This window comes from Nilaparvata lugens, chromosome X (assembly GCF_014356525.2).
Source record: "Nilaparvata lugens isolate BPH chromosome X, ASM1435652v1, whole genome shotgun sequence".
NCBI classification, from domain to species: domain Eukaryota; kingdom Metazoa; phylum Arthropoda; class Insecta; order Hemiptera; family Delphacidae; genus Nilaparvata; species Nilaparvata lugens.
Genome location: NC_052518.1, coordinates 28,773,436 through 28,789,311, shown reverse-complemented (window position 1 = coordinate 28,789,311; position 15,876 = coordinate 28,773,436). Strand labels below are relative to the sequence as shown.

Here is a 15,876-nt window from a genome sequence, read left to right as displayed (position 1 = left end):
GTAATAATCCCAGGTCAGCTGGATATAATTGTAGTATGATTGAGCACATTGATCATTACAAATACCTGGGCATTGTCTTGGATTCCAAGATGAGTTGGGTACAACATGTCCAGTGTGCTAAGAATAGGCTCAGAAAGCTGCTTCACACATTTTCAGAGCTTAGTAATGTTCAGAGTGTGGATCAGTGCAAAGTAGTTTACTTTGCCTATGTCCAATCGATAATACTATATGGAATTCTAGCTTGGGGAGGGGCTTCCTCCTCAGTCATTGAGCCTCTTGCTGTCACCCAAAGATCAATTATAAAAACAATTTTAAAGAGAGACTTTAGATACCCAAAAATACAATTGTTTATCGAATTTCCCGTACTGAATGTTAGACAGCTTTTTATTAAATCTTTGTTGACTCACATCAACAAATACAAAACGGAACTTCTGGGAGAAACAGTTAACCATAGCTACTCAACTCACCACAGATCCAATTACAGCTTTGAGATACCTCACCTGACTCATGGCTCTGAATTGACAAATCCTTCATACCTGGCCCATATCTTGTACAGAAATGTGCCAGGGGTGATTAGGGAAGCATAGGCGTTTAGTTTGGTAGTGTTTAGGAAGAGGGTGGACAGGTGGCTGTACCAGATTGATTGGGAAGCTTCAGAAGAACTACTCCAATCTCATTATGCTTGGTGACCAACACGACTTCAAGGTTTCCAGACAATTGATTGGTATTTATTTTATCATTGATATAACAGGTTTGACTGTTTTGCCTTTCTGGTTTATGATTTTTTTTCATTCTCTCTTCTAAGAATTTCTGGATTCCCTGCCACTGCGGTCTTCAATAAAATATTGTTTTTTCCTCTTTATTTATTCTATTATCAATCAATGTATTAAGTTTAGTATACTTATTCCTACATACATATTCCTACATACTCATTCTCAAATATGCATCAGCACAATGTATTATCTATTTTATAATTAGAATATTAATAATACATCTACAATATAAGTGTATTCTCTATTATTTACTTCTATGAGCAGATTAAGCTTATTATGTATGAAGTGGAACTCCCCCCTACACACAGATGGATAGTCTAGTAGGGGGATTCCAAAATATGTTGTATATTGTATTTCTTGTTCATGTATTATGTTTATTTTGGAAATAAACTGAATTGAATTGAAAAAAAGATAGTCAAAGACGGAAGTATAACTTACTTCTTTCTTAGACAATCTACGCTCTCATTCTTGCACCCTCTTTCACACTTGTCTATTATATTATGAAAATGGATTGGAAGACTAGAGAATAGAGATTCAATTCAACTTGTTTTATTTAAAAACACGCAATGTACAGAGTATTGGAATGATCATCTCGTGATTATTTACAATAGCTATATATTATTTACAACAGATGGAATAAACAGATATGCTATGTACATTATTTGTGAGAAATGTTGTAAAGATCAGACATAAGAAAAAACCATGAAAATGAATGCAATGAAAATTTTGAAGGTTCATGCTCTCATTGTGGATCTAACTTCACCAATTTATACAATTTGCTGGAACACCAAAAACTTGTGATTCAGAAACTATATAATCAAAACAGCTAAGAGTTGAACCAAACTTAGATGCATTGCTTGCAATGCAAGCCTCCTTGGAGGGTGTTAATGAATATGAGACTTCATTCAGAATGATGTCAATCATGACTTAACACTTTTTCTACAATATGCAAAAGATAAGATAACTACTAGATTGAAGATGTCATTGGCTTTGAAAGGTGCAGTAAAGTTTAACATACTAGTTGATTGTAGAATGATAAATCAATTGAATGAAGAGATGAATATATAACATTTAAAACAAAAAATCATCCCATATCTGCAGATAGCAATATAGATGACATTTTAATGTTAGGATTCGATAAATTGAATACTGAGTTGAGTGAAGTGCAACTGAAAAAAAGTGCATGGCATCTCCTTGCTGTTGATGGGCTTAGATCATGCATCAACAATATTTCTCTTGGTAGTAGTACTTATATGCCACTTCCTAAAGTGATTAACAATAGAAGAGCATGTATCAATGTCCAGAATTTTGTTAATAGATGCTTCGAATATGCAATTTTATCTAAACTGGTAGATAAGAACCCTTATCGAGTATCAAGTTATAATAATCTCAACCATACATATGATTTCACTTGTGTATCTTTCCCCACAACAATAAATGAGGTTAAAAAATTTGAGGAAGTGAATCAAAAGTCAATCAACATATTTGGGTTCCTCTGAAAGTTGTAGATGAAGAACATTGAGATATTCTATTGATTTCCAATAGTGATGGTAACAGTCACTATGTATATATAAAAAACTTTGAAAAATTGGTTTCTTACAAGATTACAAAACATGAACATAGCTTATCAATATGCAAGTGGTGCTTCAGCTTTTTGATGATCAGTATGGAGTGACAAAACAAAAAAAGCTTGGGAAGCATTTGAAAATGTGTGTTGCCAATAATACTGTAAGAGTTGTGCTATCAGATGACAAACCATTCATGAAATTTGAGCATGTTGAGAGAGATCTGAGAGTACCTTTTGTTGTTTACTGTGATATTGAAAGTATTTTAAAGCCAGTACAAGGTTGTACAACAGATATCGCTGCATCATACACAGTACAAGTGCCTAAACATGAGGCTATGAGCATTTGCATATATTTAAAACAAACAATACATTATAATAATCCACCCTCAGAGCCATTCATATATAAGGGTAGAGATTCAGTTAAAGCAGTAGAGGGAATTTCTGAGGGAAATTTCTATTCTTCCTCGTCTTCTTCTTCTTCTTCTTCTTCTTCCTCCTCCTCCTCTTCTTCTTCTTCTTCTTCCTCCTCCTCCTCCTTCTTCTTCTTCTTCTTCTTCTTCTTCTTCCTCTCTTTCTTCTTCTTCATCATCATCTTCTTCTTACTCTTCTTCATCTTCTTCTCCTTTTCCTTCTTCTTCTCCTTCATCTTCTCCAATGGAGTGGGTGGGGAAAATCTATTTTTAGAAATCTATTTCATGGTGGGGAGGGGAGGAAAAGCTATTTTCGGGTGCGGGGGAGGTGCGGCAGGAGCGTGGGAGGGGGCACCTAGGATGGGCGAGGGGGGAGATGGAGCTATTTCAAGAAAAAACATACTTGAATCTGCAATTAACATCTACTCATACCCTTTCTGTAAATTACAAAATAAAATGAATTAAGGGATGCATTACATAAATTACAAAGAAAATAAAATTATTGTAATGTGCTTCACGTTCTCAATTGCCTACTGCCTTTAAGATAGTTTTATTCTATTGTATAAAAACGTGTTCTACTAAGAATAAAATGATTTGATTTGATATTATTTGTTGACAGGAATGCTTGGTGCTACGATTTCACAAATATGACCGGGAAAAGACGTTTTCTGAGCGTGAACGCATCGAAGAATTCGAGAGAGCGTTGCAGGAAGCTGTGTTCTGTGACAGTGTGATGGTGCCTCTTATTGGAAGGGCTTACATTCGGCCTCCAAAACTAGCTGTAATCGATCAATCCCAAATACAGAGCCTCGAAAACGTACTAGATCACTACCAACCAGGTTACTGGACTGAATTTTATTCAAATCATGCACAGTTAATGACAACAAAATTAGTTGGAGAAACTCATACACTAGAGCACTAGATATGTTTCTAACTATCGCCTCAGTGATAAATTTTGTCAACTTATATCAACCCAATTTCTAGTTCTTTTCAGAGTTATAATTTGATATTTATTTGAACATTTTACACCATACTAATTCATATTTATTATTTTCATGTTTCATCATTACACATTTTATTAGAATCAGATTGATGATGACAAACATTGACACATTCCGAGATAAGTCAATTATCAAATTATTAATCTTCTCTTATAGATAAGATGCTTTTTTTGGGGGATGTTTCATAGAGACAAGTAGTGTTTTTGAACGATATTAGTGTCACAGAGACAAGTTTCATAGGGACAAGTACTTCTATAAATGGCAGTCTCACAGAAACAAGTTCCCACAGAGACAAGCAGTTTCATAGAGACAAGTCTCCATCCAAACTAGTATCTCTATAAATGGCAGTCTCACAGAAGCAAGTTCTCACTCAGACAAGCAGTCTCACTGGAACAAGTTCAGTGTCATAGAGACAAGTTAGCGAATGTAGGAAGAAGTTAGGCATGTTGCCTACATCTGAACTTGAATGCATTCCATTTTTTTTCTTATAAATTGAATGTCTGCTGTTTTAAATCATCTAGGTATATGATTATGATTAAAGGTTTATCATATAAGATAGGGATGGGTTGGTAACCTATTAGAATTAGATAGAAGATAGATAGAATTATGAAGATAACTTGAATAAATATATTGAGTTCTATGTAAATGTAATATATTTCTACCAAACTCCAAGATAACTATTCCAATATATCTAATAAGTATATATTAGACCTTCAACCTGAAAGAATAATCAATATGAATATGAAATGGAATATATAAAAGCCAAATAGCCTACCACTGACCTATTCATCACCACTTCTCAAAAACCACATGGCCAAAACGGTTTTTCAAATTTGGTAAAAATGGTCAGTTGATGCCTTGGACGTGTGCTAAAGAGTGGTTTTTAAATTATACCAAAAATACGTCTGAAATAGGCATATTTCGAATTCCTAGCCAAAGGTAGAAATATGGATGTTTTGTTCAGTTGAGTGTCTGTAATGTAGAAATACATCTAGACTCCAGACTGTAATGTAGTCTAATGTAATCTTTGTAATGTAATGTAATAAAGTCTTTGGAACCCAATCCAATGCTTTTGCGAGTTTGCACTTTATCGAAAAATAAGTTTCTACTTCCAAAAATGTCAACTGATTGTTCTTCTAATTATATTACATGTTACAATTATTATTATTATTATATTATTATTATTATTATCATTATTATTATTATACATGTTACAAAAATCCTTTCCAGTTCAAAGTCCCCACAATTGTTGTTACCTACTTTTGGTAGGTCTTTGAGTATTAAAAATAAAGAAAATACCTTATTCATTCTCATGGTTGAAAAATATTACACATTACTCACTACACAATCCATTATTAAAACACAATTATCACAGTTATTCACTCTCCACATTCCATTCTTACCGAAAAGAAGTGATAGCTCGAATAACAATGTTGAATAATAATTAATTATTATGAATTTATCTGATAAACATCCAGATATCTCCATAGCAACCAATACCCACCTGAAAAATAATTATTATTTAATTATATGAGCTAATCATCGTCTTCTTTTTCTGAGCTGCGATCTCAAATTGTAAATTCAAATTGATAATATTAACTTTGGGTAGTCACAGAGTAAAGCTGCTTTAACACCAGAGTTATTAACAAAATGTTGTTAATAGTGTAACATAATCCTTATAGATTCTATTGGATTAAACATAACTTATCATACACATGATGAACACACTTTGTCAAGTGCCTTTCAATCTATAAGAATCTGTAAGGAATAAGTTATAAACATTTTGTTAATAGCTTTGGTGTAAACGCAGCTTTAGATGCCAAGATTCATGGCGTTCCAAGTTATGAAGAATAATGTCCATGAAAAACTTCATTTTCCTCATGAAATCTTTCCTATAAAAATTTTAATAGATTCTTGGTCTAAAAGCGTTTCTACATGTTACAAAATGAAAATCCCAGTGAAAAACAAAAAGTGCCACTTGATAATTCCCAAATCATCTTTTTAATCGTAGCTCTGATTCAACTGAGCAATAACTTTATGTACTTACTGAGTTAATAAAGTAACATTTAAAATTATCATAAGCGCAATGGGTCTAGGGATTCCATCGAGTAAGAATAAGTATTATACCGGTATCCATTTTTACAGGATTGAAGTAGTGCAACATTTAGATTAGCACATCAATAAATTTTATTCGTAACGATGTAAGTTCATTACTTTCATATCAAAGTTCTACTTCTTCCATTATGATATAGTATATTGACGACTACTGCAAAACGATGTCTGGTAGCCCTGGTAATATAATGTAATGAAATGTGATCGTATGGTTGATTGGAAGTCTCCAACCAGCCTGATCAGATTTCTTAGTGGGGCCATTGGCAAACATTTTAAAGATAACATTTAGTAGATAGCATTTCTAGTAGATGGCTGATTATTCTTGTTACCACATTGCAAAGGATGTTCAGTGAGGTCTACTGTTATCTGGACTACTAGAGTATTGTAACTCCTAATGTCAAATTGAGTAAGAGCTTGAAATTTATTCCTAGTTATAGTACTCCATGTCCAATAATCTGCCACTATCTTATATCATAAGAAACTTGCCTCTAAATAAATTAAAATACGCAGTAAATCTAATTCTGAATGAAAATGCTTATCATTCCGTAAATTAATTTTCAAATTGTTGAAAATGTGATATTCAGTGCTGTGAGTTTATAAATAATTTATGTTTTTTTCCAATGTATGACTTAAATTATTCAATTGTACTGGGTGATGATAATTATGACTTGATAAGACTGATTTGATGAATGATTACACTATTCATAAGATGACTACTAAGATGTTATGAATTGAATTGCTCATTTATTGTATGACAGACTATAAGCTGAATTCTTTAGGCAAGGCCTAATCGCCTAATCTACATCCAAATTGTTTGTATTTATTGATCAATATATTTCTTATTTCTAGACGCCAGCTAAGAAAGGGGTTTCAATTTTCCTAGAATAAGCACGTAATTCAAAACTGTATGTTTTCCATAAATTGTTGTGATTCCAAATTCAAATTTCGTTCATCACACACATATACGAGAATTTAGAATGAATGAGAAAGTGGCCCGGAATAAGGTCTTTGATTTTTGTTCTTCTGTATTTAAACTAAGTGACGTATTTATCAGTGATGGCTCTTGAACTGTAGGCGTATTATTAAATAACGAGTTTAGAGCACCAGGAAAATGGGATTTATATTTTATTATAATAAATATTCAAAATTACGTTTCCAACCCACAATTATTGTCTTATTGTCATGTCTTAAAAGTTACTGGAAACCATATCGGTTGGGACTAATCGAGGTGTATTTAGGGTGGTTTTAATTATTAGTTTTTGTGTTACAAATAGTTCACCTAGAACTAGATGGCTATTGAAACATTATTGATCTAACTAAAGCATGATATTAGTGTCAATGACAGAAATCTGTGTTTCAATTCATTGTCATGTGTGAGAGAGAGAGAGAGCCCGAAGGAAATGGTATGTGTGAGAGAGTGATGTGGTTGAGTGGGAGTGAGAGAGTTTGATATATGCTATATGGTGGGTGAGGAATAATAGTGTATCCCATATTATGCGACACTCATATATATATATATAAATATATATATATATATATATATATATATATATTATATATATATATATTACTACTACTACTAAAACCATATCCATAGATTTTGGAAGCGGCATGTCTCTATCTTCTCAATCTTTTGAAATAGCATTTATTGTCTAAGGGTGGTGAAAGAAGCTTTCTGCATTCCATAACAACAATCTGCAGACTGACGTCTCTAGAACCCAACAGCCTTGCCATTCTTGTTCTTGGTACCTTATACAAAAGGGAATCCGCAACTTGCGCCCAGCGGTCAGAATGTGTTTCGGCACTCACAGTTTGAACATAACGAAGTGAACGTCCGTGACGTCATCACGAGTGATGCCATTTCGCTTTCACTAGCAGCCGATATTACGTTCCCTGACGGAAGTAGTGAAATTCAAATTCACTACAGTATCCAAAGGAAGCTTCAAGTGAAACACTTCCTATTGATATTGAAAGATTGGGCTAGAACCATGATTGTATGAACAATCATTCATTAAGATACAGTCATCTTGAATGAATAATCTCTGTCAAATTGGTTCTAGCAAACACGTCGTCTCAATCATTCATTCTAATGTTTTGACTTTTCATTTCTGAATTTTGTTTTAATAAAGATATTTTTTGACAAAGACAATGTGGGTGATTAATAAATATATATCTAAATACTTATAGCTTCAAAAACGAATAACTTTGAACCTCCGTCACTCAGCCTAGCAAACAAATCAACACTGTTCATTTTCTCACTCATGGTGACAGCCTGGAAGAGTCAGTATGTGCTAATTATCGAAAAGTTGATGGGGTGGTGTGGTTTTGACAAACCGGGGGATTCCCGGTCATCAACCTTATCAACATACTGTCAGAGCTGGAAATTCGATGTATTCATGATTTCAAAATTCATCACAAGTCGAGATAAATCAATGGAACAGTTTTGGAGTGGAATAGGAAGGAATGGTTATAAAGCAGATGGTTGTCGGAAAGTTTATATACCGTTATCACTTCCAGAGAGAGTGAGAGACAGACAAAATTTAATAATGTGACTGGCAGTGATGAGGTCACGACGTGAACAGTGTACGTGTATATCGGAGCCATGTATCACTCCCATTTGACCGCTGGGCGCTAGTTGTATATGTCCATACAAAAGGGACTCCATAATACAAAAACAAATCAGCCCTTGCGGGACAAAGCTAGAACAAGAAGAAGAAGAAAAAAAATAAAAAGACGACAAGAAGACGACGACGACAGGAGGAGAAGAAGAACAAGCAAGAAGAAGAAGATAATAGAAGAAGGAGACAGAAGAAGAAGAAGAAGGAAGAAGATGGAAAATAATAATAAGAAAAAATATAGATAGAAGATTATAATCGTTGAATACACTATTTTATCTATGACCACTCTTTTGACGAATTGAAAACTTATAAATTACTGGTTGTACTCCCATACAATAACAGTCAGGGGTGTATTCAAATATCGTTGAATAACATCTTTCCAATATTGTTTCATTCATCTAGAAGTATATAATCTGTTTTTTTTACATTGATATCACTTATGTATAAGTTAATCTTACTGCAGTATCAGAATTTGGCCTTAACCTGAACAATTAAAAGTCACATTGGAATAGTTATTTTGGAGTTTGGTAGAAATACATTTACATGGAACTCAACTTATTCATTAAAGGCTATCTACATAACTCTAATAGGTTCTGATAACCCATAATGATAAAATAGGTGTTCAATGAATAAATGAAGCCTAACAACTTTAAATATATTTCAAATTATTTAAGATTAAATTGATTCTACCTCGGTGCTAGTCAGCTTTACATTTGTACATGTATCATTGTATTGAATTATTAAATATTTGATGATTTTGGTAAAATGACATTTCAATCCTGGACTAGTAGTTCTATGAATAGTAGACCTCGCGCAGTTATAAAACACATCCTGTTTGTATGTCGTGTCGGCAAGATGCTGTGTGAAAACGGCTAATGGCTGTTGAGGTTAGTGTATCAAAAATATGCTAACATCGAAAGCTAATCTCCTTTAACACACTGGCAACAGGTCAGCCCGAGTTGAAAGCAGAGAAAGGTCCAGAGAAAATACTATGTTTACTTTCCGTTATTAATTGCATGCAATGAATAGTCAACACGACACCTGATTTTTTACTATGTTACATTGAGATGTTCCACTCGACAGCTGATTTATGATGAATGATTCTATTCTGAATATTACTGGATTTTAATCAAGGTCCCCTGAGTCCAAAAAGTGGTTTTTGGGTATTGGTGTGTGTGTGTGTGTGTGTGTGTGTGTGTGTGTGTGTGTGTGTGTGTGTGTGTGTGTGGTGTGTGTGTGTGTGTGTGTGTATGAGTGTATGTGCGTCTGTGTACACGATATTTCATCTCCCAATTGACGGAATGACTTGAAATTTGGAACTTGAGGTCCTTACAATATAAGGATCCGACACGAACAATTTCGATCACATGAAATTCAAGATGGGGGCTAAAATGGAGAAAATGTTGTCAAAAACAGGGTTTTTCGCGATTTTCTCGAAAACGGCTCCAACGATTTTAATCAAATTTATACCTATAAAATAGTAATTGATGAGCTCTATCAACAACCACAAGTCCCATAACTGTAAAAATTTCAGGAGCTCCGCCCCATCTATGCAAAGTTTGATTTCAGATTCCCAATTGTCAGGCTTCAGTTAAAATTTAAACAACAAATTTCGAGTGGAAAAGATTGAGCATGAAAATCTCTACAATTTATGTTCAGTAACATTTTCACCTAGAATTGGAAATAAGCTCGAAATTTGAGAAAATGTGATTATTTCAATTGCAAACCGTTGGCAACTGTTGACTATTAAATCATCAACAGCTGTTGTAGCTATGGTGAAAGTGATATTTTCGAGCTCAAAATTTAAGTGATTTTATTCTATATTTTGTGAATATTTGAAGTTTGGTTTTTGTTTTAACGGAAGTTTTATTATCAATCTATCTAAATTTGAAATTCTTTGTTTTATTCTGATTCATAGTTTCAGATTGAAGATTTGGTGTTGAAATTGAAGTGAACATAACCTACATAATATTTGGACGATTTGTGACAAAATCAGGAAATTGAAGAAGTTTTGGGCAATAGCCTGTTTTTTTCTTTTCCGACTATTGTATTGTTCGCTCTATCTAATAAATGAATAAATAAATAAATCGTTCACTATGAAGAGAAAGCAGACATCGTGTGTCTCAAGCGTTATTGTCCTGTCACCAGCTGGCTCAGATCTTTGAAAAGTGGACTTGAGATGCGCGTGAACACTAGCATCAGGTGATAAATTTTCATAACGGCAAGTAAAGTTGTGTGAGTGCGCCACACCAGATTTTTTACAAAAGCGATGAAGTATCAAAAAATACTATTATTCAGCATTGTTATGTATTATTTTCAATGTCATTTTTTCTCTGTCTTTTCAATAATTTGAAATTTGTTAATATTTTAAATAAGTAGATAACTTAACTATTGTTTGTTTTTAATCATATTATTTGTATTTTTCTTTGTATTGTTAAAATACTTAATAGAGAGTTGAGTGTAAGAGAGGGTTGACTGCGCCCTAACTTTGCTCTCTAGGAAAAATAAAGACAGTCATTCTATTCTATCCATGTCACCATAAGGTGATAAAAATATATTGAAAAACAGATGACATCCAATTTATTAGAACAAAAGGAATGCCTTTATCTTCATGTGTAGGCAACACACCACACCAACTTGTTCCTGTGAGACTGAACTTGTCTCTGTGACACTTCACTTGTTTGAATGGGACTCTATCCCCCTACTTGTTCGAGTGACACTACTTGTTCGAATGAGACTCTTCTTCTCTACTTGTTCCAGTGAGACTCTACTTGTCTCTGTGAGACTCAGCTTGTCTCTGTTGGAACTTGTTCCTGTGAGACTGCCATTTATAGAAGTACTTGTTCCTATGAAACTTCTCTCTGTGGCACTAATATCGTTCAAAAACACTACTTGTCTCTGTGAGAACTTGTCTCTGTGGACCCTCTTTTTGGAATGCTCAATTTTAGTGATTGAGGTAGTTATTGGCTATTTAATGGTTTGATACAATCTTTCGCATACATTATTGAATTTGCTTGAATTGTTTGACCTTACAACTAGTTTGAAGTAAGGGAGGAAAGATTTTCGAATAAGTTGAGTGAACAACCTTCCAAACAGATTGAAGTCTTCTTGGAAAGAGTACCATACCACTGGACAAGGATGAATTACTGTTTCAATGAAAATAATTCAAAATAATTATGAATAATTCAGAAACATAATTGATCAATTCTGTATAATATAGTTCTCGTTTCATTAAAAAATACCTACTTGATAATTAATTAACAATAATTATCGTTAGGAATATGTTTGATAAAAAACAAAAGTTTTTGACCAAAATAATTCAAATCAATTCACTTAGTTCTTCAATTTATCAAGATTCAGCATTTTTTTTACTCACCTGTAATAATATTCCTTAAAAATATATTAAAAGCGCTATACATAATACGATTCTCATCCAGATACTTTTAAAGTTCAATAAACTTTAGTACTTACTGCCGTAAAATGTATTATTGAGATGAATTAAATATTAATATTGTCGATTCTACAAATTATTTTTTTATATACCGAACCTTAAATTGATTTGTATGATATACAATTTAATTATTTATAGTTATTTCAAATGATCAATATTTATTTAGTGTGAGATTAATGATCCAATGAAATTTATATTTCATTCATGAATGTTTCATACTCACACTGTATCATGAATTGAATCATTTGTGGAATTGGCAATATTTATTTCAATATGAAGAAGTTGCATAACATTTCTGAATGAAGTGTGAATATTTATATGTTTGGCGAGCCTATAATTTTGTTTATAGGCTACAGCATATAAATGTGTGAAAGAATAGATTAATGGTTGGATTGTTTTTCAGTATGGAGAAATTGTACAAAAATTCTGAATGAAGAGTGAATTTATAATATTTGTGTTGTACTATTGTTTATAATTTCTGTCCACGAATGAATAAATAAATAATTAGATCTCAAATTTATTTATTTATTTACAACAATATGGGAGCACACGGGAAAACCCAAAAATTGCTCCCCAATCAAAAAATTACAATAAGCACTTTACAAAAAAACTTAAAAATCGAGAGAAAGACATAAGGAAAAAACTATTTCATATTTGTGAAGAGAGAAAAAAATGTGATGAGAATCTAAATATACTGAAAACTTAATATACTAAATACTAGATACTATACTATTATTATACTGTACTAGAAACCATTTACAATATGAGAAAATAATGAGAGGGGAATCAAGAAAATACAAATAACATTCCAAATGCGTTATCATCTAGGTTATGTGACTTTTCCTATCACTACAGAAAGGCACAAAAAATGTATACCGTACACTCTTCGACAGTGAATATGTTTGTAATGCTCTGGCAAGCCGCTTCAGACCGCCGTATGTATTCCATTACTTCAGTCCGCCGTACTTCATTCCAGCGACGGATGATCTGCAATGTTACTCAATCTGTCCATTTGAAAACGGCGTAGCATCTATGACGCTACATATTACGCATCGTCGTCAATGCTACGGTTTCCAACGTAGTCAACGCTCCGTATCTCAGGCATTGCATACGTTCTGGGCTAAACAATGACCCTTGACCACAGCTCAAACTGTGATAAAATACAAGAAGAATGAAAAAATATCTTCTAGTGTGAACTGTTCATAGCTTGCATATTAATATGGGATACGTGCTACAATGCCCGAAGATGTCAGTCAAGTTACGCAACGGCGATCTGGAACAGCCCAAGTTAACGGCGTTCTTGAAACGACCTTCCAGATTCCATTCGGGCTACTCATGCCACACTACCTTTTGACAGAACATCGAATTGCAATACCACGTGATAATTATAGCTGTAAGTTATTTTGTTCTGTTTACGTTCACTGTCAATATTAGTGTATATATTTTTTGGACCCTTGAGAGACCCAGAGTGGCCTATGAGAATATGTAACCTAAGCTTTATATTCTGTATGCCAACATTGGTTTGGTGATATGATTGTAAGTATGGGTGAATTGTTTGTTACAGCTCATCGCCGACACAAGGGGATCAAATTTGGAAACGTGACCATCTATCCCGACTACACAGTACTACCTCACAAGTCCGAAAATATGATAAATATGAACGACTTACTTGGAAGTGACTTGCAGGATCACTCTTTGCTCAATAATCCTACATTCAGGACTCCAAATCAGATCAAAGTGCATAGGATTGTGTTTGGTGATGTGCCGACACCCAGCAACGAAAATCAACTAAGTGTGCAGCAACATTTCGACATTCCAGTGCCCGGTTTGGGTAGAAGAACATTCAAACGCTCAAAACCAAACGAAACGAAATCTAGCATTTTCTGTGTAGAAATCAAGCCGAAGCAAGGATGGATACCTGACGTCGACAGGTCTAAACCAAAATGTACTTATTGCCTTACTCAGTACCTGAAGGTATGTATTAGTGGAGGATTGAGAAACATTCCCAACTCAATTATATCAAATCACAATCTGGCTGATGAATGTTCAATACTTCCAATTGATGTTCAACTATTAACAGTCAATTTCCCAGTTTCTAGGACGCTTATTCACATAATTGATGCGGTAACCATGTTAATGTTCGATTAAAGGATATTATTCTGTTTTCTAGAACATTCTTCAATTCTAATTGAGATTCAAATTACTGCCGCATAATTATGGATTTCCACATATCAGTGTCAGTGAAAGTGCCCGGTACAGTCCCCATAAGTTTCAATGAGACTATTCATACTCACTACTCACTAGTCTGGGCTGGGCTAGTGGAAGTAATAATATAATTCCCATGAGTTCTAATTGGTCTATCCTCACTCAAGCCTAGGTTTTTTTGAACCACGCAGCGTCACTGAGTGATGCGGGATGCGCGATGACGTAATCACGCAAAAGTCTGCTGCAGCTATTGCTACGGATGTGTTTTCTCTGACTTCACGCGCGCAATTCTCTGTGATTCCCGCCAATTCAGCAATGGGTGATCCCTCTGCGTCGCGCACTCAAGTCTGGGATCCCAGACTTTTGCGTGGCACGCAGTAGTTATTTGCCAGTAATCGTCATTCCACCTCCTCCATTCCTTCTAGTGATAAGACGTGTTGCTAAGAGGGGCGTATCCAGAAAAAAAATCATGGGGGTGATCATAACATTGACGTAGGAAGAACCTCAAATTTTGGGGGTCACCGGGGGCGTGGGCGTATTGAATATCCCCCACCAAAGGTGGGTCCGGGGGCTCTCCCCCGGAAAATGTTGATAATATACCTTCAAATTAGTGCGATTTTACGCGATTTCCACTGAAAAATAGCATTTCATTCAAGGTTTTTTGTTGAAGTTGGCTGATTATTATTTCGATTTCCCTTTTAAAATGTCATGGGCCTATGATTTTTTTATTGAATAAGAAATAGAATGGAATGGAGTGGAATTTTATAGTCCATTCAATATTAAAAAGGGGGTGTGCTTGCAATTTATATTGTAGTTCTGATTTTTTAATATATTATTTGGGTACATGAGAGAAGTCCAGAACCAATTTCTTCATGCAAAATTTCCTTTTTCTAGATACAGAATGGCCCAAAAAACGGCCAACTATTAGTTATACAGTCGACATTATTTTGTAGGAAAATAGATGGCATAATGAATAGGCTACATGCTATTTCATTAGTACTATTTTCTACTTGTTTTATGATTTTTTTGGAAATTATTTTATTAAATAATTTCTTGTTTCCCTGTGCCACTCTGTATATTTATTGATTCTACTCCTTTTAAATTAATTTAGAATTGCTCTTTTAATATATTTTTCATCAAGGAAATAGCCTACACTTCGTATTTCACTTCAATGTTCATCATTATTTTCCTTGATGCTTATATTAAAAGAAATTTCCAGTCACGTAGTATTCTAGATTTTCATGTTCATATAAGAAAATTTCACTGTTGTGTTTCAGCTTTCAGAAGGAAATATTGATAAAATAAGTGAATATTGTCCTTTGGATCTATTCTCTGGGTGAGTAAGTGTTAGATAGATATTGGTATAAAAGTATGTTAAATAAGAACTAGAGTAGTTTAATGAACGTTTAAATTACTTTACGCTCACTAAAATTATGAAATTTTATCTTTGAGGGGCTGTCCACACAGAGCGATCTACGATCCCAAAGGTTTCTATAGCCTATCATCTAGATCACATATCTAGATATACATATCTTACATATAGATGTAGAAACCTTTACAGGTTGGTGAAAATTAACGGCCTAATATTTCTTTTTATCTTTTTCTTATATTTAATATTTTCTTTATATTTCTAATATTTCTTTTACGAGGATAATTTTTGATATTAGGTTTCATTGGGGATCTCATTCGAATAAGAAAAGTACTTTTCTATTGCTTAAAATTTTTTGTCTGCGATCTTG

General features: G+C 33.8%; 1 protein-coding gene across 1 annotated transcript in view; it reads left to right on the top strand.

The window, feature by feature from the left end:
- The window catches only part of LOC111062828 (inositol-pentakisphosphate 2-kinase), a 216,739-nt gene that overhangs the window by 189,599 nt on the left and 11,264 nt on the right, over positions 1–15,876 (top strand). The window contains exons 4-6 of the mRNA XM_039443125.1: positions 3,370–3,589; positions 13,497–13,906; positions 15,415–15,473. Of these exons, the coding sequence (XP_039299059.1) occupies positions 3,370–3,589; positions 13,497–13,906; positions 15,415–15,473 (689 nt within the window). The remainder of the gene's footprint in view (positions 1–3,369; positions 3,590–13,496; positions 13,907–15,414; positions 15,474–15,876) is intronic.